Source organism: Cryptomeria japonica, chromosome 8, assembly GCF_030272615.1.
Source record: "Cryptomeria japonica chromosome 8, Sugi_1.0, whole genome shotgun sequence".
NCBI lineage: Eukaryota > Viridiplantae > Streptophyta > Pinopsida > Cupressales > Cupressaceae > Cryptomeria > Cryptomeria japonica.
The window spans coordinates 126133951-126158810 of NC_081412.1; the positions used below are offsets into that span (position 1 = coordinate 126133951).

The window sequence follows — 24860 nt, forward strand, 5'->3', positions numbered from 1 at the left end:
TTCTTTAAGATAAATCATTACCTAGGATTATTGACCAAGCATATCACACAAGTTCTCTAGAGAGCACAACAAACACATAACTGAGAATTCCTAACAATGAATCCAAATACACCCTTATCATTAATTAAGAAATACTTTAATACTACAAGAGATACCTATATACCATTCACAACTATCATAGGAACCATCCATTAAGATTTAAGCTAATCTATTTAACTTACTAACTACCTATTTATTACTATGATTTAGTATCAACCATTGTCAAGACCATCATTACTTTTATTAAAGACATCCATACATCATGAGAATTATATATCTAACTCAAAGACTTCATTTTGTCACAATCATTTCCACCATCATTTCTTATAAAATATCATCATACAACTAGACCCAATATTCAACTACATATGCAGCCATATATCCTTACTGCATTTATCATCTTAATTACCAACTTAGATTACCTATCCAATCCTAACTTAGGCATGAACATAAATGCTATTTTCACAATATTGATTCTACTACATTACTTCTCTTACAAAGCCATGCAAGATAAATCATGGCCAACTCACCACATAAGCATTCCCATTGAATATAAATCCACGTATTCCTTTATTACTCAATTTCATCCTTTAAATTCATAAACCTTTCCCTTTTAAACACATAATACCATGAAATTATATAAACTTTACAACATGAGCATCATTAATCTAATTCGTAAACACATCGATGATCATAATAAGATAATCTCATCATATAACCCATGATAACACTTATATTACTACATCAATTCTCTTAGGAATTAACTAGCATATATCTATATCTACAATCACAAGAATATTAGATCTTGAGTAACTCAAATCCTTAAGAATTCCATTTACATACATAACAAGTTTCCAACTACTTTCATTACAAGTGTTTACATCGCATAGCCATAAAATATAGTTACATAAATCTGCAATAGGCAAGGACACATGCAGGAGTGGAGTGTCATCACATGCTATGCTCCCCAATAATATTGCCAACACAACTCTTCACGACATAACCCCGATAGACATGTGGAGCCATTTCTACCCATGAGAGAATCAAGGGAGATTTGACTTACCGTCTTCACGACCTTCTCATGCTTATCCTAAAACATCCTCCCAAGGAATAAGCCATGAGGCTCAAACAATTAATTATCTTGTTTAAATAAGTTCTAATTACCCATCCCAATTAATTCATTATTATTGTTATCACTTGATTAAACAAAGGAAAACCCCCATGTGTCATGGCAGTCTAGACAGAAAGCTTATCAACTTAGCTGCCTATCTCTCGTGACTCAGGTCATCACATCAAAGCCCACTCCCCCTGCATGCTCCGAAACAAACCAAGGAAAAGAGGCTCCAATTCAAATTCCAATAAGAGATCCATAACCTCATCATGCAGCCCAACAACACATAAACATACAAGAAAAACCATAACTAAAGAACGCAAAAGGGCTTAAATCCATTACAATGCAATATGAGCCTCAATGTGGAAATCCATAGAATATCAAATGAGAAGTATTCCATCAATAAAACATATCAACTATGTTGTCTCCACAACAATACCATTTTGATGTCTCCTCAGCAATACCATCTTTCCACTGCAACATCTCAATATAAGAAAAACTCAAATCTTCAACAATAACTAAATCAAGAATGTTACAACATAGAAAACATAAAATCGCATCAAACTGATAAATAACAGTAACTAAAAAATGTCTGCAAAAACCCCAAAAAGCCTTTGGAATGAAACCAAACTCAAGATTCCAAATCTGATTGGCAAAATAGTGAAAACACCAAAGACAGGTAGAGTCACGCTTTTGTGACACATGACAACTCTTTTGCAATCTAAAACCACACATTTGTTTGGCAGAACAACGCTTTCATCTTAGGTTTCTCGCATACATAAAATAGGTTAGCGCATCTGTCAAAAAGAAAAGCGCTTTCATTTAACAGGTTCACACATATTCAACTTAAAGGTTAGCGCATTTACAGGTTTCGTGCATACGCACAACAAAGACAAAAAACTTGCGAAAGAAAATAAAAATCAAACTTAATTCAAAAACATAAAAAGCACATGAATGAGGTCGCCTAGACCCAATAAGTAAGAAGAAACAAATGGAATAAAGTTTAGTAAAACATAGAGAGAGAAATTCCAAAACATATTCCACAACTAGGAAACCCAGAACTCACACATAGAGACTTCTTTTAAGTCTGAATCACACAGCTAACACTACCAACAATAGATAAGGCCAATACTACACCAAACAAAACACCAATCACATGATCCAGACAATGATACAGGAACTCACAACAAGCAGCCACGAATCCATACTTTTCAATGCTGTGAATGACAATATACAGGAGACTAAATATTTCTCCAATAAAAAAATATAAACACCCATATAATATAAAGTTTTATCCACCATATATTAATCTGAAAACTACAATAAAACTTTATAAAACCAAATATTTCCTACCCAGTTCCCGGAAGGCATTTTCAGACACAGAGCATACACACAAAGAAATTTAAAACTGAAATAAACAAAAGATAAGGAACCCAACCTGCACCTTGAGTGATGGATGAGAGTTGAGGTAGAGCTCCAACCAAATCCAGACAACAAAACACCAACAGTCGAGAACAAGCTCCGAAATAAAATTGCAGAGCAATATTTCCAGGAAGTAACCTGTGAACAAGCTTGAAAAAGGGAATAAAAAGCATGCAAAGGCATAAAAAACCCCAGCCTCTACAACAACCAATCAAAATATTCCTTTTGGGAATATATTTTACCTACCCATTATGGAATATAATTTTATCCCTCATTTCAAAATACACCAATGAGGATAAAAGGTAGGTGGGATAAATATAAGAATGTATTTTACATGTGTATTAATATATTGGTGGGGGTATATTATTATTTTACCAAGGAGTATTTACATATCCCAAGTGCATATAAAGTCAACTATATTAAATAGATGAACTATAGACAAAATCATTTAAATTAAATAATATAAAGGAAACATTAATAAATAAATTCTTAAAGGCTCATAGCTATTAAATAACCAACAAATATTAATATTGAATAAATAATTAAACTATAGACATAAGCAAGCTACAAATAAATAAAGGGGTAAATAAATCATAGATATCCATTAAATAATAAATGTGAAATAAATCATAATTTTATATTAAATAAATAAACAACTAAGGATTAAATACCCAAGAATCAAATAGACCAAAATACTATAAATCAAATAGTCAATCTAGACATTAATAATCATGCCATTATATATAATCAAATAAATCATCAAATACTAACATACTCACCGAACCGACTGAGCAACATGGCGATCTACATCAAGACTCTGAAGACACATAGTGACGACTTAAACCTAGAGTAGGTGAAGGGAACTTGTGTCAACTCTGAAACCATATATACCATTGGGAATGAAGACACACTCACACCTGTGTAACCAGGAGAAGTTCGCACCTAGAAATCTAGGAGGAATAAGTGCCTAGTACTTGCAAATCCTAAAACCACAAAGCAATGATGCATATATATATATATATATATATATATATATATATATATATATATATATATATATATATATATATATATATATATATATATATATATATATATATATATATATATATATATATATGGCAGACACGTGGTAGAATTTCACAACGGCACATCCCACTCACAATGAGTGATGTGACGTTGATTCTACCGTGAAGGCAATCCAACAATGACAGACACATCAAGCAAGCATCTCATCATATATGTAAACAATAGATAGGGTTAGTATGTCAATAATCTCCTCAAATGCATAATCAACATAAAACTATCCATAATATCATATAGTGCTTAATAAGCCATCAACATAATGAAGCATATAAAGCCATCAAGCATGTGTATACATATAAAATCTATCAAATCACATATATCCATATTATCTCATAATCAATAATAAGAAATCCCATTATTATCATAATGATCCAAGATATGAAAGTCAACCATAATAATAATCATCATATAGTGTATGTCTATGAAGAATACTATCTAACATCATAAAATAACATCTACGATAGTGCAAAGTCATAAGAAGCCATCCAAGTATTAATGCCATGTCTAAACAAGTCTACTAATGCATAGATCAAAAGATAAACTAAGGAGGGACACTACAAACTCTATATGTGCTTTATGGCTAATTAATATGATAGAGTATGGATGCTTTTGGAGGCTGGGTTTTTCCCTCATGAGGGTTTTCTTAGGGTATATCTTGTGTTATCTTTGTGGCTTGTCTATTTGATCTTTGCATTATGGTGATTCTATAAGTTTGTATGCATGCAATTATTTCATGGGTTATGTAAGAAATGTATTAAATGAATTTGAGTTTAAAGTATTATTTCCTAACAAGTGGTATCAGAGATTTCATGGCTGATTTGAAGTTATAACCCTATCTTGAGTGGAAGAGGTGCAAAGTGAAAGTCATGGCTATGCATTAAATGATTGCGACATTACAAGGTATGAAATACACAAGCAAATTGTTTTAATGCATATCTATGGTATTTGGGTTTGTTGTAATGATGAGTTGTTTGTAGATTTGGGGTTTGGAAAATATTGCATCAAAAGAGTTTCCTTTGGATATGCATTTAAATAAGGGTTTTTTGGGGCTTTCTCTATAATATTAAAAAAACATATATATTATTGTCATGTCAGGAGTGAATATTTTTGAAAAGTTTCCTCTAATTTCAAAAAGCAACTAATCATGTGATGCCACATCAACGCACCATTAAATATGACTTAATGCATACCTATTGTGGTGTTACATTTTTTGGGACCATTTTGGACACCGTCACAAAAAAAAAGTATGTTGATGTGCATCATATTTGATATTGTGGACTTGAAAATAATTTTTTTTAAGTAGGGGACTTGACAAGTAAATTGTTGTACAAAATTGAGAGTAATTTGGAATATTCACATAGAATTTGAGAAGCGTGAAGTTAGGTTGCAATGTATTGGTCTCTCTACTGTAATCTTCTCCCTAAATTTCTATGCACTCTACCTCACTTCTCCACAATTTATATTAATCACTAAGGTTATTACATATGCTATAATATTTATGCTATTACTTTTAATTTTAATATATTGTTTGTTTATAAATTTGTTCACCACTCAAATTTAAATATTAAGTTAATTTAAAATAATAAAATGGTGCAATTTTTTTTTTTTTTTTAAATATTAATAAAAAAGTTTAGTAGAATAATCCACTTTTATTGAAAAAAACAAAAAATAAAATGGTTCAATTTTTTATTTTTTATTTATTTTTTCTTGGTGATGGGTCGAAGCCAAATCGCTTTTGATTGGAGTTATGAACCAGTGAGACCACATTTTTTGAGGGGCCTCATCCCCTATTTGTTCAACAATAACACCCTTATATCTCCTTGTCTTCCACGCCTAAGCATCACCTTATCTCTCTATTACGTGTGTGTGGGGCACATGGGCCTTGAGTAGACTCGAACCCAAGACCTCCCATGTAGGAGGCTCGTAGCTAACCACTATGTTGTGGGATCATCCCCATAATGCTCCATTTGTTATAACATATTATTATACTAATATTTAATAACTCTAAAAAATTGTTTCACATAAATAATGATGCTTTAACAATATGTCAAAATATATACAGATTGTAATTATTATATAACTAATTATACAATATTATAATACATATAAATTTTACCTTTAATATCCTATCCACCTATCCCTTAACTTCCTATAAATACAAAAAACCAATCTATAATTTTAAATATGCATCCTAATGTCAAAATAGATATTAAATTCCATTTGAGCTCTTTAGTGCATGCACACTATGGCATACACTAATATGGCATACACTATTTTTGACAAGAAATTTGAACTACTCTAGCCAATATTTCTCATTAAAATAATCTCAACAATTTTGTGGACAAACCGTGTGTACGGAAAAGTTTTAAGCAACCAGTAAAGTACGGGAACAGAATCTGAATTGACGGCTACCAAAGGAACATTTGTAGCCGTAAGAATTAAGCCAGAGAAGAATTTTATCAAAAAGCAGCCGTGCGTATACTCTGGCTAGGGATTCGTGTTCAGATTTGAAGGGCTAATTATTCTTGTCAAGTATTCATGGGAGAGAAGTGTACCGATTTCGATACAACATTGAACATTCTATGTGGAGTTTATCATGAAATTTGGATTTGTTCGATATGATAAGATTAAATAAATAGATAGAACAGTTGATGATCATCCAATTTCTCAAGTCATTCGATGAACCTGTAAAGTTAGAAAGACAGGATCTGCCGTCCCATGTCTTATAAAAAAATGTGATTATATTAGAAATGTCGAGAAAAAAGTCTGCAAGTATCTTCCAATTCATGAAAAGCTAGTGCTATAGTACTGAAGCGTATTTTGTTTTGTTTGAATAGTTTGACAGTGAGATTCCTGCAAAGACAAAAGACATAGTCTAAGGTGTAAGCATGTGGAATAAGAAGACGCGTGGTATATCACTAAGATAGTGAACAGATATGGAAACTATCATGAATGGTTAAAAGGAATGGAGAAAAAGTATGAAAGTTACAACATCTGTTTCAACGATGCTGCTGGATTATTATCAAAATTTTCGCAGTGGGTTCTCCACTAAACATCTTTTTTATATGCGCTTCAGCTTAAAAAACTTTCTAAATTCTGCCAACCAGTAATTTTCAGGATGGTATAATAATAACACCCAATAACAAATCCATCTAAATAGATATAAAATATATAAAAACTCAGCGTCACTCACTGTATGAGATATCACTGCCTTGGCTTCTTTCTCTACAAGTCAAACCATTGATTTAAATGTAAGCCGATCATGATATGACAGTAGTGTCAGAAATAGTTCTAACATTAGAAAACTATTTCCTGTGCAGACATTCTCTTTTTACAACTGTAGAATGGGGATTTTATAATGAATTCCCTTCCAAACGCAATTGTGGGTAGTTGCGAGGAAATGTAGAAATGGAAAGCGACAGTGGAATAAAAATAATGTTTTCCTTGTGCAAAATCATTAGATTTAAGGCACTGGATGAATAGATGGCCAACAAAATCAAAGGAGGATTCTTTGTTTGCAAGTATTAAAACCGAAAGAATCCAAACTTGTGAGAACTCCACTTTGATCCAAAGTGCGATTTCCGTGTCACGGATCCAGCGCAGAGGTGTACGGACGAAGTGGATACGTCACTAGAACGTCCCATGACGTCATCTATACAGTATAGAGTGCCTGGTTTTTTTCTATAAGAGTCCTTGCAATCGTGCATACAATGCAAGAGAAGTTGAGGTGAAATTGGTAAGTTGGAGACAAGTGTTGTTGTTCTTCAACTTGTGATTTGCTAGGCTAATGGCGATTCACAATGTTGATGAGTGCAAGATTGATCTTGCAATGGAAAGATCAGACAGCTCTGCTTCAAAGATTTCTCATGACAGGTGTAGAATGACTAAGAAGAAATTAGGACAACCCTTTGAGGATTTTTGGGATATGGTTTGGAAATTGGGTAAAGATGACCCAAGGAGAGTTATACATGCAATGAAAGTGGGTCTGGCATTGTCCCTGGTGTCACTGTTTTATTTGATGGAGCCTCTGTTCAATGGAGTTGGGGATAATGCCATCTGGGCTATCATGACTGTTGTAGTAGTTTTTGAATTTACAGCAGGTACTGTCTAGTTGTGCTTGATTGATAGTGTTTTCTGACCATTATTGAACTCAAAGGTTGAAACTAATGTTGTTGTTGTTGTTAATCTGGGATTTTGGATGTTTCAAATGATTAACTTTAAGTTGTTTGGTTTGGTGGAATTTTCTATATGAGTGGTCTTTCATTCATGTAGTTGTAGATCTAGAAGAATCAGATCTATTATCATTATCTATGATTTCTAATGGTTATGTAGGATATAAGTCATATCTAGATCAATGTGGACTTGTCACAAAGGACCAGTAATTCAGTGGTAGAGCATTCTAGTAACAAATGGAAGGTTCTAGGTTGAAGTACTAGTTGGCTCATGAAAAGTTCAACATGGTATCAAGACTAGATCAAGTTAGAAGTTTCAAGCGCCTCTACAAAATAACTTTGTGTTAGAAATATACCATATCGGAAACAAAGATAGATTGACCACAAAATTTATATTTATTAGAAAATACAATCTAAAAAATTTATGTCAATCCACATAAAATATAATACAAACTTTTCATTATCTAAATAAATATGTTTAAAATATCTCTGTCAATACAACCCTTTGTGTGATTATGCCTAGAAACATAATGAAATAGTTGTTACATATATGATCAAGAACAAATTAGAACAAATATGGTTTGTAGAACATAATTTTCGAAAATTGTTATCTAATCTTAAGATGCATCAATGCATAGCTACTTTCACACACCATAATTTATGCATTAATACATTATAAATACTGGATATCTGTTTCCCACTATTCCCAAGCATATACTAATATGTTTCCTTCTGTTATTTTGTTTTGCAGGTGCTACATTGAGCAAGGGACTGAACAGAGGATTAGGCACAGTGGTAGCAGGTTCTCTTGCAGTTTCGGTTGGTTATCTTGCAGAAAAGGCTAGCAAAATTGGAGAAGCCACTGTCATCGGTTCTTCTTGTTTTGTTCTTGGTAAATTTCAGCCTAATTATTGTATATCATGGTCACAAGCATTTAGATGGGTTGATTTATGATGTATGTGCATTGACAAGAACTAATTATAAGCTCTTTCCTTTGTTTTTGCTCTACAGGCGCTGCAGCAACATTCTTTCGTTTCTTCCCAAAAATAAAAAATAAGTATGACTATGGCGTTGTGATTTTCCTTCTGACATTCAACATGATAATTGTGTCTGGATACCGTGTTGAGAACATATTTGCCATGGCTTACGAACGGCTTTCCACCATAGCAATTGGATCCGCAGTCTCCATGGTCATAAGTCTATTTATATGTCCCATCTGGGCAGGGGAAGATCTTCATTATTCCACCGTGAAAAGAATTCATGCTTTAGCAGATTCCCTTGAAGGTAAAATCAATGGCAACTGTATTTTGAGGTTTTCACAGATCAGTTAAGATTCAAATCTAAGATCTTTCATTTGATGCTGAAATACTTTATGACTTAGCTATTAATCTTTTTAAAAACTAACCCATCTTTAATTTGGACGTGACTTATTTCCAACATTATAACATTTCTTGTGACTATTGCATTGTTACAGGATGCCTGATGCAGTATTTGGATGGCTCACAGTATGATGGGATCAGTGAGGGCAAAATTGAAGAAGGATACAAAGCAGTCTTAGAATCTAAAGCCAGTGAAGAATCCCTGGTATATCCTAATTTCTGCTGAGTTTTTAAAAGAAAGCATTAGATATTTGTTATGGTGGTTGATGTATAGCTTATTTACAAGTTAAGTATATACATCTTAAATATATTTATTTAAAATTTTTAGAAAGATATCAAATATTTTATTTATTATTAAATATTATTATTTTGACGAGGAAAAAAATAAAAAAGTTTTTGTTTAACTCTCATGTCCTTTAGCTCCACCCCTTCTATCATTGTAGAATGCTTCTCGATATTAACTATCATGTCCAGTCTACTAATCTTTTCAAGATTTTACAGGCCACTTTTGCCAGTTGGGAGCCTCCACATGGCAAGTTTGGATTCAGGCACCCATGGAAACAATATGTGAAAGTAGGAGGCATGGTTCGTCACATGGCTTACTGCGTTGTTGCTCTACATGGTTGCCTTCATTCAAAAAAGCAGGTGAGACAATCAAATCTTTATCCAGCTCTTGAATCCAAGATCGTATAATATTTTCTCAAGCATTGACATATATTTTACCTGACAGGCACCCAACAGTAATCAACTGTCATTCAAAAATCCTTTTGCCCATCAGGTGGGAAAGGACGTAGCAGAAATTCTACATGAGCTGGCTGAGAGCATAAAAGACATGAAGCAATGCAGGCCAAGAGAAGCTTTGATGGAGAGTTTGTATGTTGCAGTTGAAGAAATGCATACATCATTCTGTTTCCTGCCCAGAATATGCTACCAAATCCAATCATTATATAATCCACATCAAAGTCCTTTGGAAGGCACTAACATCCATGTGAATCCCACCCACCAATCCTCACAAACAATGGAAGCTTCCCCTCAACATCACAAGCTCATACAAGGATTGAAAGATAATGCCCATGTGAACACTTCAATTGAAACCAATGGCAAAGAGGACTGCAATTCAGAATCAACTTATGTGGATATGAAGGAACAAGGCCCCACTGTAAATGGAGTAGAGGAGAATCATGTGATGTTGGTTGTAGATAAATACAAAACAAGCTTCTCAGAGGCAGTTCCACTGGCCATGTTTGCTTCACTTTTAATAGAGATAGTGGCTAGACTTGAACTTGTAATAGAATCTGTACAGGACCTGGGCAAACTTGGAGGATTTAAATCCTAGTTTAATTGTGGCAATATAGGAGTCCATCCTGCTTTACTTTAAAAAAGGAGGTGGACAACATTAATCTGGCTATTGTAAGCTTCTAAAGGGAAAGTATTCTCTGTACGAAAGTTCATAGAAATTCCACAGTTGTACGAACTGATATAGATATCTATGTGACAATAGCAATAAAGGTTATATAAATAGTACTTGAAAAAGTTGTAATGGTCTTTTCATTTTGCACTTTTTTAGGGCCATTCATTAAAATGTCTCTGAATTATTTCATTTTTTTTTTATATTAGTGCTGATTTCAAATCTTCTTTAATATAAAAAAATAAATTAAAAGAATCTAATGGTTTTAAACGAGTTATCATTTTTTAGATTTTTTATTTATTATAAGTTTTAATTTAGAAAACAAGTAAAAATATATAACAACAATATTTATTAAAAGATTTATTTAAATTATCTATATAAGACTATAGTTGATAACTAATTAAGACAAAATACATGAAAATTTTGACACAAAACATATTAAAAACAAAAAAACTAATCAACATTTAGATCATGAAAGATTTGACACTTCAAATCAATAACTCTTGGGATTAAACCACCTAAAACCATCTAAAACCATCTATTTCCACCACCTTGTTGAAAAAATTCATTGACCACCCTTAACTGCAACAACCACTAAATTCAGTTTCACATTATTGTGAGACACAATGTCTTCCAAACAAACAAACTGCGCTTTATGTATAATTCATGCAAACAACACATTGATCTCTACCCACTCTTCATGAAGGCATCTTGGATTTTGGATTTGTGATACAAATTGCCTCAAATTGAATTATATTTTTACAACCCAATTCGCTAGTTGATACCATCTACCCAAAACATAGTATTGGAAAATATCTTATATCAATTTCCTTTTCTAAGATTTGGAACTTGTTCTAGTAATATTTGATGTATTCATGGACAAAAGGTTTTGTTAAAAATTATCGAACCATGCTTTGAACATAACAATTGTTGAATATATTCATATAATAGAATAAAAATGATAAATAAATTATTTTTAATAATATATATTTTTTTATAGTCTAAATTATATCAGCAATCTTTATTACAAGGGATAACAACAGAATGAGATATATGCCCTCAATAATGAACTACAAGCACAATCAATTTGATTGTTCATTTAGTATCCTTTGAACAAATATGTGAGATATGATTACCTTGAATCTTCAATACTCTTAAGCTACTACCAAACCTTGCAATACAATTTAATAAACTATTTTCCTTTTAATGTGATTGAATGATGTTTCAAGTAAGTGAAAGTAATATGTTATGTGCTAACAATCATAGTTGTACATTTCTCAATACATGTGGAAAGGTGTTAAAGGGGTTTCTTTAAATAAATGCAATAAGATGCAAGCATGGGAACTTAGTGTAGTGTTATTCATAGATCCCCAAGTGGAAATAAGATTATAGTTTCAAATATTGGTGTGAGATTCAATGTAATGCATGTTGATTGTAACTAGGGATATAGGGGTTTGGATTGCCTTAAGGCAACATCCGAACCCCTTTAGGACCGGGTCCTACCCTAACGTGACCCTATCTTAAATGCCATGCTAAAACACACCAAAATAACATTAGCGCCAAAAATATCAAGGAGGCCGACTTACAAGGAGGTTAACTTTAATAGAGTAAAGATGCATATAAGTAAAGGTCAATTTGCAAGTCAATAACAATCAATCAAGTTCAATTAAATTTGAAGGCAATTTAGCTCTGCTGTGTGAACATAAGGAAGAGGGCTAATTTATTTAGTTTGGTGTAATATTGTCCAAGGGGACATAGCATATCTTGAGGCAAGTCATTGAAGCATACAAGGATAGATCTGATATGTGAAGATCAGATTCGAGCTAAGTATTGTACTGATATTTAGAGGAGAATATATAATCTGACCTGTGGGTCTTTCATGCTGGCTTTTTTTCCTCCTTGGAGGTTTTCCCAGGGTATGCTTGTTTGTCGTCTATTCTATTTTTGATTTATGTTGTCTTACTAAATACTGCAAATCTGATTACAATCTAGGGCACAATTTAATCCATGTTGGTTTACTAAACTATTGCAAATCTAATACAACCCAGGGCATAATTAATTAGATAAATTTGGTTATCATACCTAGGGTTTAAATTAACAATGCAAACCTCAATTAGGTCTTCTTTAAAAAATTGACAAGTCACAATGCATAATTAGCTAATGACTAAAACACTTGGAAATGCCATGAGATGCTAGAAGATGATGTGTTGAAGCTCTAATGTTAATGCAAATGCTCTAATATTAATATATATTACCATACGATACTTTCAATATTTGGATCTATAATATGCTATATTTAAGGAAGTCAAAGAGTTGAAGGGTTCACAAAAATTTGAAATGAAAATAAGTGATTCTTTTAAAGAAGGAGAACAAAATTAATTTTACATTAATTTAGAGTAAATAAACATATACCATAAGAACTTAGAGTCTACCCTAAATAAAAAATTACATAAAAATGTAACAAATGTGAATAGAATAAAGACTTAAAAATTTGATAATTAAAATAATAAATATGCTTAGCTAAAAATGTGTTACAAGTGACATAGTGAGATTAACCAACAATGTAGAAATATTAGTGAAAACCAATTAAATACAATATTCTTAATGTATTCCTGTATTAAAAAATGATTCTTATATTTGATTGTTGGAATGCGTTCTAAGACTCATTGCTCCTCTTAATTAAGATAATAAGGATACCTATTTAATAGTAGATAAATGATATAGTACACCACTTTTAAACATGTAAGATGTTCTATATGTTTGTGTAATACAAATTCTTTGATAAATGATTTTTAATATTGGATGAAATTGGTAAATAATAGGTATGAGATATGATAATCGAACTAGGACTATTTCTTTCTAAATAAAATACTAAGGATCAAACAAAATTCTTTCATGCCTTGAACCAACACACAAAGATAGCAAAGAAGAGTAAGTTCAATATTAAATGAGATTAAATATTAAATGTTATGGTTATCTTTTGTAAGTGAATAAGTAATTGAGATCACCTCCGTGATTATAAATTTGACCAACAATAAACAAGGGACAAATTAAAATTTTTGAATGATTTTTAAAAAATGATTGTAAATAAAAATTGATACACCTTGCCACTCTCAACTAAAAATGCAATTTTGTATTATATAAAAGTCCCAAGATTCAAAGAAAATTAACCCTGAATATTAAAGTAGAAGACATGGACATGTAATCGTCACCGTTACAATAACTAACAAATGATTTTGTAGTGAAAAACCTAGATAGATCATATCAAAATGAACCAATTCAACTTCACCACAAGCTAATTTCAATGATAATCCATTTTTTAAGGAAAATGGATATCCAACCATCAAGATGTTCCATAGAATCCATGGCTGGATGCTACATACTAAAGTCTTGACTTCTCATTGATGAGGATTGTTTGCAACTTGTTCAATGTACCATCATCTCAAATGAAGAACAACAATCCTCATCAATGAGTAGTCAAAACTTCAGTTATGTACCATCCAACCATTGATACCATAGTGCATCCTGCTGATTATATAGTCATTTTCCTTTTTTAGGAAAATAGATATCCAACCATTAAGATGTACCATAGCATCCATGGCTGAATGCTACATGTACCCCTTATTAATGATAAGAAATTTTCACAATCCATGATGTTATGATGATGCTTTTCTAGATTAAATTATGTTCAATTTTTTGGATCAACATTTCAGACCACACTGATCCATCATCAAAATAAAATAAAACCAAAACAATCAAAATGAACCATATTGCTATTCTTCACTTTTTTAATTACTAAAATCAACCTTTAATCTCAAATACCATCTAAACCCACTATTATTCTCCTTATAAAAGGAGAGGGACCCAATTCCCTCACCTACTTCAATGATACTATTACTATTTACTTATTTTAATCATCCCAAATTTGAAAAACTCCTATGACAAAACGGCTATTACTCAAGGCCACTAATTTCATTTCACAATCAGTAAACCGACTCACTTGTTATCATTTGAGGATTGCCAAGAGGAAACTCCTGCAAATGCAAAACCGCAGAAGTTTCTAAGCTCTCTAACGATTCCTGGCTCAGAACATGCGTCTGATCGCACTCAGTTTTTTCAGAGTTATGGAAGCCATGGCCCCATCATGGCAATCAAAACACCAAAGTCATGAAAACAATAATAATAAAACTGGAAGAGAAACTAAAGAGACGACAAACAGAAACAAGGGCATTGTCCGACATGTTTGAATAAATTCAGCGGAATGGTTGCAGTGGGTTCTCCACTTAATGTCCTTATTTTACATCTGTCAATCGACCCAGGCAATACAACATCTTGTCGACCATTTTTTTTCCACCATAATTGCATTTCGATTGATTTTTCTTCAAATCAAGAGTAGCGGCTCTAAACACAGCGCAGGATATTATCTGCATTATAATATTGGAGTTCTTGTGTGTGGCTGAAAACATTTCACCTTGAGTGGATCAAATAACTCGATGAAATTAATCGAAACCGTCTGGTAGGCCAATTGTTTGGCAGTTTAGTGAAAGCCGTTTAAGAATTTAGTGTACGGATATCAATGATTCAGTGTACGAACATGTTTGTTCGTTCCTCATGGCCTGGGAACTGTGAATGATACGGTGAAATAAGGGCCACAGGAGGCCATGCGCACAATAATTAGGTTGAAGAAACTTGGGAAATTAATACCCAACAGGATTAGAAGTTCTTGTACTTGAAATCTGACAGAATCCAAATGCAATGGAGCCCATTTTATCGTAAGTGAAGTTAGTATCTTTTGTTTTTGGGTACGGGTTTATGGTAAATTGTTTTTAACTTATTCGGAAAGTCCAATAGTTGATCAGAGATTGATTAATTGGAAGGTTGGAAGTTCTATTGGTTGAGGATTACAGTTAATGTGGGTGATGGTTTAAGGTTGGAAGTTCTATTGGTTGAGGATAGTTAGTGTCAGTATAGTTAATGTGGGTGATGGTTTATTTTTTAATTAGGTCATTTATCAAAGTTTAAATTGTGGGAGGGATGATATAATGGATGAGGTCAAGATTGAGTCTCAGGTGATTTTGGTGAGATAGATATTTCGGTCTTCGATTCTTATCCGAAGAGATATTAACATAGACTTGTGTTCTCATATCAAAGTTCTATTAGTTAAGTACAATTAGTGTGGGTGATGGTCCATCCTTTATTAAGTCATCCACTAAAGTTCGGATTGTGGGAGGCATGATATAATGGATGAGGTCAAGATTGACTTTGGTGGAATAAACACCTCGGTCTTTGACTCTTATCTGAAGAGATGTTAACATACGTGTGCTCTCATATCAAAGTTCTATTATTGAGTACAATTATTGCTAATGACGGCCCATCTCTTATTTACTCATGCATCAAAGTTCAAATTGTGGTAGGTATGATAGTGGATGAATAAAGATTGGGTCCCACATGATTTTGGTGGCCAAATAGATATCCCAGTCTTTGATTCTTATTTGAAAAAAGATAACACAGACTAATACTGTTATATTAAATAAAAAAATGATAATATAAATAAAAATCTTTAAATTTAACTTTATGAAAAAAAATCAACCAATATCCCAATTGAAAAAAAAGGAGTGTATTTGTATTAAAACACTAAACAAAAAGAAAGAAAGAGAGTAACTATTCAGTTTCCTTACTTGGGCAGACATGAAACTCTGATAAACAAATTGTTGGCCTTCCTATTAGTTTCTGTGGACCCTGTAATTTATTTAAACAGACTTCATCTCTATCCTATCTATAAAAAGCCCTGGAGCATTACAAAGTTCAGCAAGTGTCAATTTCGTTTTACGTGAGATAATTGTGTTTATCGCTCACTAATGGCAACTAATGGTCTCTGTGAGTGTAACATCGACATTGCATTGGAAGGTTCTGAAATAAATTCTTCTCGAAGTCTTTTTGCATGTATGAAGAAATTGAGCCAGCTTTTGGAGACACCTGCGAGGAAAATGTGGAGGAAATTGAGCCAGCTTTTGGAGACACCTGTGAGGAAAATGTGGAAGTTTGGTAAAGATGATCCAAGGAGAGTCATACATGCAATCAAGGTGGGCCTGGCATTGTCTTTGGTATCGCTGTTTTACTTAATGGAGCCTCTGTTTGATCAAGTTGGTGATAATGTCATCTGGGCCGTCATGACTGTTGTTGTTGTTTTTGAGTTCACAGCAGGTAATATCTTTATACTTTTTGTTTGCTGGGTTGGTAATATCTTAATATCTTTATACTTATAGGCTGAAGCTGCAAATATTGCGTTAATAGTTTTGGATGATTACCTTGAATTAATTGTGAACTCACTATACCAATAACAGCAAGAACTCCAAAGGATTTATATGTGAGAATCAATAGTACTAAACCTATAACATGTAAAAAAAATAGAGAGAAAATGACAAATATTCTTGGAAATAAGTTAAATTCGGATTAAAGATCGATTGGTGTAAAGGGATCACTAGTTCAGTAGTAGAACATTCCCAAATCAAATAGAACATCCTAGGTTTGAAAAGTCAAGAATTAATTTTATTACTTTAGCCTGATTAAACTTGTTGGTATTGAGAATGATCAAATTTTGGAGCAGTTAAGTTTATGGCTATTGGTTTTCCAGGCGCTACTCTGAGTAAGGGATTAAACAGAGGAATAGGCACAGTGGTAGCAGGTTCTCTGGCTATATCTGTTGGTTACATTGCAGACAAGGCTGGCAAAATTGGAGAACCTATTACCATCAGTTCTTCTTGTTTTGTTCTTGGTATTCCAACTCAACTCTAATGAAGGAGGACAATGATAATCTGTAGACGTTGTGATCCATTACTTGCTAGGGATGGTAATAACTCATTATACTCATGTTTATTGTTTAACAGGGGCCCTTGCAACATTCTTTCGTTTCATCCCCAAGATAAAGGTTAAGTACGATTATGGCGTTATGATTTTCATCCTTACATTCAACATGATAACAGTGTCTGGATACCGCGTTGAAAACATATTCACCGTGGCTTGTCAACGCCTTTCCACCATAGCAATCGGGTGTGCAGTTTCCCTCATTATAAGTTTGTTCATATGCCCCATCTGGGCAGGAGAGGATCTCCACACCTCTATTGTTAAAAGAATTCATGGTTTATCATATTCTCTTGAAGGTAGTAGCATCACTGTTTTAATTCATCACAATAGCAACCATTTAGTTTCACTGTGTGATTAACATTTTTCTGAGCTGGTGCACTGTTACAGGATGTATGGTAGACTATATGAAGCTTTCTGAGTATTCTGTAATAAACGAGGATGAATCAGGAAAAATACTAGAAGGCATCATCTACAAAGGATACAAGGATGTCTTAGATTCTAAAGCAAATGATGAATCCTTGGTATATCTCAGTTTATATGCTGTGCTGTTCTCATATAAAAACATCTTATATGTTTCTCTAACATTTAGAAGTTGAAGAAACAGACACATTTATTTTCAATTTTTTTTTAAATTTTTTAAATTTTGTGATGATAAATGTGGAGTGTGATTCGAAATATTGATATAAAAATTCATATAAGCTCGAACTCAGAAATAACAACAAGAAGTTGAAAAAATACTATAAACTTTTCCAATATTCTGAACCATTAAATTTTTGCAGGCCAATTTTGCTAGCTGGGAACCGAAACATGGCATGTTTGGGTTCAGACATCCATGGAAACAATATGTGCAAGTAGGTTGCATGCTGCGTCACCTGGCTTACTGTGTTGTTGCTTTGCATGGATGCGTTCGTTCAGAATATCTGGTAACACTTCATTAATGTCCAGAAGCATTCTACAATTGTATATGAGTGTTAAAAATCAGTATACATAACCTAAAAATAACAAATATAACTTAAATATTTTATAAAATTAGAAAAATCGAAAATTTATATAGATTTTTAAAGATATATGCCTTCAAAACTCAGACATTTAATCAAGCTCTTGAAATAATTCCTAAACTTTTAGTGATAATTTCACCATGCAGGCAGCCCACATCAATCTATCAGCATTCAAGAAACCCTCCACTTATAAAGTGGGTATGGAGGTAGTAAAAATACTCCACGACTTAGCTGAGAGCATGAAAAGTATGAAGCAATGCCCTCCTCCACAATCCATGATGCAGAGCTTGCATGTTGCAATTGAGGAACTCAATACTTCAGTCTGCTTTGAACCCAAAATTTGGCACATAATCCAGCCACATCAAAACACTGATCTGAATTCTACCCAACAATCCTCAAAGAAAAGGGGCCAATCTGAACATCACAAGCCAATGCATGTACTTGAAAATAATGCCCATATCAATATTTCCACTGAAGGCAATAGAAAACATGATTGCAGCTCTGAATCGATCTCTGTGGCTTTGGAAGAACAAGATTCAGCTCTTAATACAGAGGAACAGAATCATATATTTCTAAGTATTGAGCCACCTTGTCAATTTAAAATGACAGTCAATATAGAATTTCCAGAGGCAATTCATTTGGCTACTTTTGCATCACATGTGATGGAGATAGTGGCTAGGCTTGAACATGTTATTGAGTCTGTTCAAGAACTGGGAACACTTGCAGGATTTGAACACTAGGCCTTCTCTATACTTTTACTTATAGGCCTGGATACTACTGTCTTAAGTCATAACAGTGTAGGAATTTGTTCTTTATATGCCTTCTAGATACTGTTTCTTATAGGCCTTGATACTGTCATAAGTCATATTGTAATAGTGTAGGAATTTGTTCTTTATATGCCTTCTCAATACTGTTTCTTATAGGCCTTAATACTGTCATAACAGTAAAGGAATTTGTTCCTTATATTCCTTCACACTCTTGTACATAAGCCCTTGCATGGGCATAACAGTATAGGTGTTTACGCTGTCCTCATAGTGCAGTCATATTAGTATAAGTCTCTGAAAAAATGTTTCCATATGTTGATCTGAAGATATAATAGAGTTAAAAATTTGATGGGTGAACTTGTTTGTGAAAATATGATTTTTCTATGGAATGCTTTTCAGATTTAATTGTGTAACTTTTAAAATCGAAGGTATTCATCCTTAAATGTAGATATATGTAAAAGCACAATCTTTATAATTTTTAAAGTTCTCCTCAGCATTTCCATACGTTCTGAACACAATTTGATGGTATTTTGTTGTTAAAATTGGTAAATATGGTTATACAATTAATCCTTGCATTGGAGTTTGACTTGTTTGAACTTGTAACATGAGAAAGATGATAAGTAATATTAATAGAAGTTTAGTGGGTTTGTTGATAGGAAATATAAATGTGTTAATAATATTTTTGTATTATTATAATATTTTTAGATATAATTATTAAAAATTTGTATTAATATTTTGGATCATTTTGTATAATTTATTTTCATTATGATGATGGATTGTGAAGGTCTAGAATTTGGATACAAAAAATTTACATACAATTATATTTAAAAATATTCTTAATCACTATTATAAAATCAATAAAACATTATAATTATATAAAAATAATATTAAAAAATTAAATGATTTAAAATTTTGAAAACAATTTTTAACTTAAAAATAACACCTCAATACATAACATTCCAACCATAACTAACATTAGAAACCCATTTAACCAAAAGATCAGCAACAACATTTTGATTTTGAGGAATATGAATAGAAGAGATGGAATCAAAACTTCATGTCAAATGAAGAACTTGTGCTACATAAAGAGCCAACCTCCAAGAAGATTGAGAAACTTTTCCATTACTCAAAAGGGAAACCAAAATCTTTGAACCAATCTCACAAATAACCTTTTTTCAACCCAACTCACAAGCTTTCTCTATAGCTACTAAGACTGCTTGAGCTTCCATGTGTTTATTTGTAAAAAACCCCATAGCTAATGAAAAAGTGAACTAACCTAATACTATCCCTTCCAATTCGACTAATCCTTGTAGCTCCTAGATTACCTCATGAAGAACCATCAATATTGATCTTATAAAATCCCAAAGGAGATAGTGACCATTTACCAACTCTATTCACTTTACTCAAAGATCTAACCATAGACTTAATGTTAGTTGAGAAAGTCAACTACTCCAAATCTAAATTTTAAAAAATTAGATTATCAAAAGAGTAAAGAACAACATCCAAAAAGAACTTTTCTTATAAGGTTTCTTTCACTAAGCTTATAAACTTCTGCAAAATATACCCAATAAGACTCTAATAGCCTTGGAAAATTCGATGATTTCTTTCTAGCCAAATTTTGTAAAGGATTAAAGTGGGTCCTATTTTCCATGCAATTGAAAGAATAGAGAATGAAGTAGGAGGGTGGCATTAAGTAGCCCAAAATTTAGATGTAGAAAAAGGCCTAACAAAAGGGCCATTCCAAATAAACCACCATTGTCTCCACAAGCTAAAAAAAAGGAGCATTGAAGACGCACTCTCCTCACTAGATCCACATAAAACACATTAGGAAGGACCTTGAAAACGCCTTTTTGTAAGTTATCATGTTGATGTTTGTTTTATGCACATAACATTTCAGAATAAAATACCAAGGTAATTTACCCTCTCTTGAACAAAATCACCTCAGATGCTAAGATTGAGATCAACTAAAATGATTCCAAGGTTTCTACATGTCAGGTCTTGACGAGTGGGTAACTCAATTGTCGATGTGACTTGCTATGTTCACTTGGGGACTTATGCAAATGTTTGGATTATCATTAATGATGTGGAATAGGTGCACTAACAACTTAAGATTTATCAATATGGCTCTGGATTTTACTTCTTACTAAAAAAAGGGAAAAAGGAATAGGGTTCAGGAAATCTATTCTAAGCCTAGGAATGTAGGAAATGATGAACAAATCTAGTGGAATCAAACTAGGCGAGCTCTCACAAATAGGTATTGACACAAGCTTAGTGCAATCGTCTAAGGTATACTTAAAGATTTTTAGGCTATTACCATCAAACGTTGACACCATCCAAGTTGATGCTTGTCAAGGGACACGTAATTGTTGAAGTTAAGATTACTCAATTTCCAGTTGACCACACAAGGCACACTTACCGATGGCAAGAGGCTAGTGGTATGGAATAAGGATTCCACACAAATATACTCAACAAATCTTCCACTCAATCTAACATACATGAAAATAAATTCTAATCTAACTTGGAGGAATTGAGAACTATGAATGCAAAGACAACACTTGAAGAGAAAAATCACCAACAATTGAACAATGATTATGATTCAAATAGTTGCAACATATACCAACAATTCTACAAAAACTCTCTCTTACAAATGAGAGACAAGGAGGCATATATAGAGTCTATTACAAAATGGATGGCCAAGATTGATCCAAGATCAACGGCCAAGATCATGCCAACAAAACCCTAGAATTTTCCTAATTAGGGTTTACATAAAAAATGGCGCCACCTACATATGGTCCAATGAAAAGATACCTAATTATCAAATAGGGAATCTTCTAGAAGATTCCTCCCTGCATCTCTCTCTCCTAGCATACTCCAAGAATCTAGCCAATACTGAATCTAACTCCTCCATGGAAATGCTAGGCAAGGTATCCTACTGTAAATTAATGATGTCTAGTGAATCCGAGCAAGCATCCAAAGTGTTCTCCCAATCTGGCATGAGCTTATGCGAACTATGAACATGAATCAACAAAGAGAGCAAGTCGTCTATTTGACTCTTCTTCAAAGAGTCCAACTAGAAAAAATACATAAATTTCATCTTGTCTCTTAATTCAGCTAAGTGTAAACAACTTGCATCACTAACATCAACACCCAATAATTCCTCAATCGAGGCAAGGATCTTCATTCGAATGTCTTGAATCAATCCCTCCATCTCCATACGACTGGGTGTTCTCATACGTTGATTTCTTCACGACTAATGAACAATACCAGCCATGGAAATCATATTTGTCCCCATTGTACACAATGTTCTCGCTGACCAAGGTGGAATTAGGAATCCTCTTCAAAGCTTGGAGGCATGGAATAGTCTTCTCTTGAATAGGCCAAAATTCTTCCCAAACTCCTTCCAAATACTGGATTCTGAATACAAGCCCTATTGTCCTATCATATGCATGGACAAACTGAGTAAGGAAATCATCGACCTGCTTTCTTGTACTCTCAATCCACTTTTCCACCTTCGAGAGTGCATCTCTCGCTGCCTCATAGTGTCAATGCATTCCATGGTCAACTGCAATAGGGGAAATAAGGGTGGGATTTTCATGCCTTATCCCTGCGATATACTCTCTAAGTCTAATATTCTCTTCTTTGTACCTTTCTTTCTCCGTAATCTCTCTGTCTAACCTTACATCGATTGCCTTGAGGTTTTCACCAACCTCCTGAAATTCTTTCTTTCTGGATGTACAACCAAGGGTAACTGAAGTGATATGTAAATCCATAGGAGTAGCAATGTTTGCTGTCAAGCCTACAATAGGAACAACAATCTGTGCAATCCGCATTCCTGTCTCATCTCTAGCTATGTGCAACAAAATCTTCACTCTCTTGGGCTCTTTCTCCTTAGCACTCCTAGCTAGGTAGTCATCAATGTCGTCAATAGTTTGTACCTCTATCATTTGTTTACTTTTCTCCATACTTCTCATCAGCCAATCAGGAATAGTGGCCATCTCCAAACCATCATCGATACACATTTCTCAATCAAGTCCTCTCAATACCGAGATAACATCATCATCATCATCAGGATTAATCCTGGTCAAATCGTATATCACATTTCCCAAACTAACTTCCAAAAGGACAGTAGGGGATCCCGTCTGATCATATTCTCATTTGGAGGTGCAGATGTCGCTGTGGCATGGTAACTCCTGAATATTCTCTGGTAGTATCACTATGTTGGAACACTGTTGGGTTTCCTTGTTCTGCTCTGTTACTTCAATCACTTTGATTGATGAGACACTAAGAGGTGGTGAAGGAATGATAGGTGGAGGAATGATAGTCATCTGTTTCTTCTTCACCTCCTCAATCTTCTTCCCTTTGGCCTTGACTTCTCTTGGCACTTTCTTCTTTCTCTTGGGAGCTTGAGTCTCTTTGTCTACATGAATTCTGACATCACTGATAGTCCTCTAATCATCCTCGAAAGTAGACTCTTTCGGCTTCATCCTTTCATAAGTGAAGGGAACTCCCATATCAACTAACTTATTCATCTGTATATCTACCCATGCACGAGAGAAACTTAAGACCTCTCTCATCAATAGATTCAGGTCAATCTCTTCTGACTCTGACCAATTAGAAAATAAATTTCCTTCTTCATTTCACTCTCATACTGTGGATGCGTATGATCTCTGTCATCTAACACTTGATCAGGAATGAGGAAAAGTCCACACTTCCTCATGAAATCCACTGACATTCTGGACCACATTCATCTCTTCACTGCTTGCTCGCCCATTAGGTTGGCCCAATAATCTTCTATGTCAACTTTGTGAATGAACTTCTCTCCCCTAATCCTTCCTACTTTCTTATCTGGATCAAATATTTCTCTTTTCTTATATGTAACAAATCGATAGAATGCAAGCTCCTCACTCGCAGTGCTAGCGGCCATGGCAGACTGCTAAACCTTTGACATCTTCCCAAATGAAATAGGGAATGCCATGTCTATCCTATGCTTCTCTCTTTGAATGACATCGAACTCTAGAAGTTGTCTCACCACTTTCAACAAGATCATTCTGTCGGTCTGATACCTAGGAAGTCTGTAGGGTTCTGATTGAAACCCATGAATCCTAAGGTACGTGAAGGTGGGAAATTGAATATACCATGATCCATATTTATCTATTAGCTCTTTTGCCTCCTTGGATAATCTTCTATGGATTCCGCCTTGCAACACACACATGATGTACATAGTGAATGCATCATTCACTCTCTTATAGTCTTCAATTCTATACATGCTCAGCTGGGGTAGCATGCATGACTCCTGAATTATCATTGCCCATTCCCGACTTCACCTTTTCATATCAATCCTCTGTATGAAAAAAACCATGCAAGTAGGTATACCAAGTAAGAAGTCATGGCAAATGACTTGGACCGCTCCACATTCCTCAGCTGAAAGTCCAGATTATCACTTATAATCTTAGACCAATTTACTAATGTTCCTTGACTAAGACAATCCTGGATGAAATAGAACATCAATCCATCGAATATTGCTCCCCGTGGCATCCCCATCACTTTGTTGAGTAGGAATACTAAGTCACTATACTCCTCTTTGAAGTCTATGCACATGAGTATCTTGGGAGCCTTG

General features: G+C 33.7%; 2 protein-coding genes across 2 annotated transcripts; both read left to right on the top strand.

Annotated features, from left to right (window-relative positions):
- Positions 1-7385: 7385 nt before the first annotated feature.
- On the top strand, positions 7386-10754 carry LOC131041624 (aluminum-activated malate transporter 14). The gene is made up of 6 exons (XM_057974762.1): positions 7386-7758; positions 8582-8722; positions 8842-9114; positions 9305-9414; positions 9711-9854; positions 9940-10754. Exons 1-6 carry the CDS (start codon positions 7446-7448, stop codon positions 10543-10545), a joined length of 1587 nt encoding a protein of 528 aa, XP_057830745.1. The 5' UTR covers positions 7386-7445; the 3' UTR covers positions 10546-10754.
- Positions 10755-16311: 5557 nt separating this feature from the next.
- On the top strand, positions 16312-19589 carry LOC131041637 (aluminum-activated malate transporter 14). Its single transcript, XM_057974790.1, has 6 exons — positions 16312-16821; positions 17252-17392; positions 17505-17777; positions 17869-18002; positions 18261-18404; positions 18626-19589. Exons 1-6 carry the CDS (start codon positions 16476-16478, stop codon positions 19217-19219), a joined length of 1632 nt encoding a protein of 543 aa, XP_057830773.1. The 5' UTR covers positions 16312-16475; the 3' UTR covers positions 19220-19589.
- Positions 19590-24860: the final 5271 nt, after the last annotated feature.

What these genes read in the sequence shown, in the direction of transcription:
- LOC131041624 (XM_057974762.1), top strand. Translation starts at nt 7,446, where the DNA reads ATGGCGATTCACAATGTTGATGAGTGCAAGATTGATCTTGCAATGGAA. An exon ending in TTCTTCTTGTTTTGTTCTTG is followed by an intron (nt 8,723 to 8,841) that starts GTAAATTTCAGC and finishes TTTGCTCTACAG; the next exon opens with GCGCTGCAGCAACATTCTTT. An exon ending in TTTAGCAGATTCCCTTGAAG is followed by an intron (nt 9,115 to 9,304) that starts GTAAAATCAATG and finishes GCATTGTTACAG; the next exon opens with GATGCCTGATGCAGTATTTG.
- LOC131041637 (XM_057974790.1), top strand. Translation starts at nt 16,476, where the DNA reads ATGGCAACTAATGGTCTCTGTGAGTGTAACATCGACATTGCATTGGAA. An exon ending in TTTATCATATTCTCTTGAAG is followed by an intron (nt 17,778 to 17,868) that starts GTAGTAGCATCA and finishes GCACTGTTACAG; the next exon opens with GATGTATGGTAGACTATATG. An exon ending in AAGCAAATGATGAATCCTTG is followed by an intron (nt 18,003 to 18,260) that starts GTATATCTCAGT and finishes AAATTTTTGCAG; the next exon opens with GCCAATTTTGCTAGCTGGGA.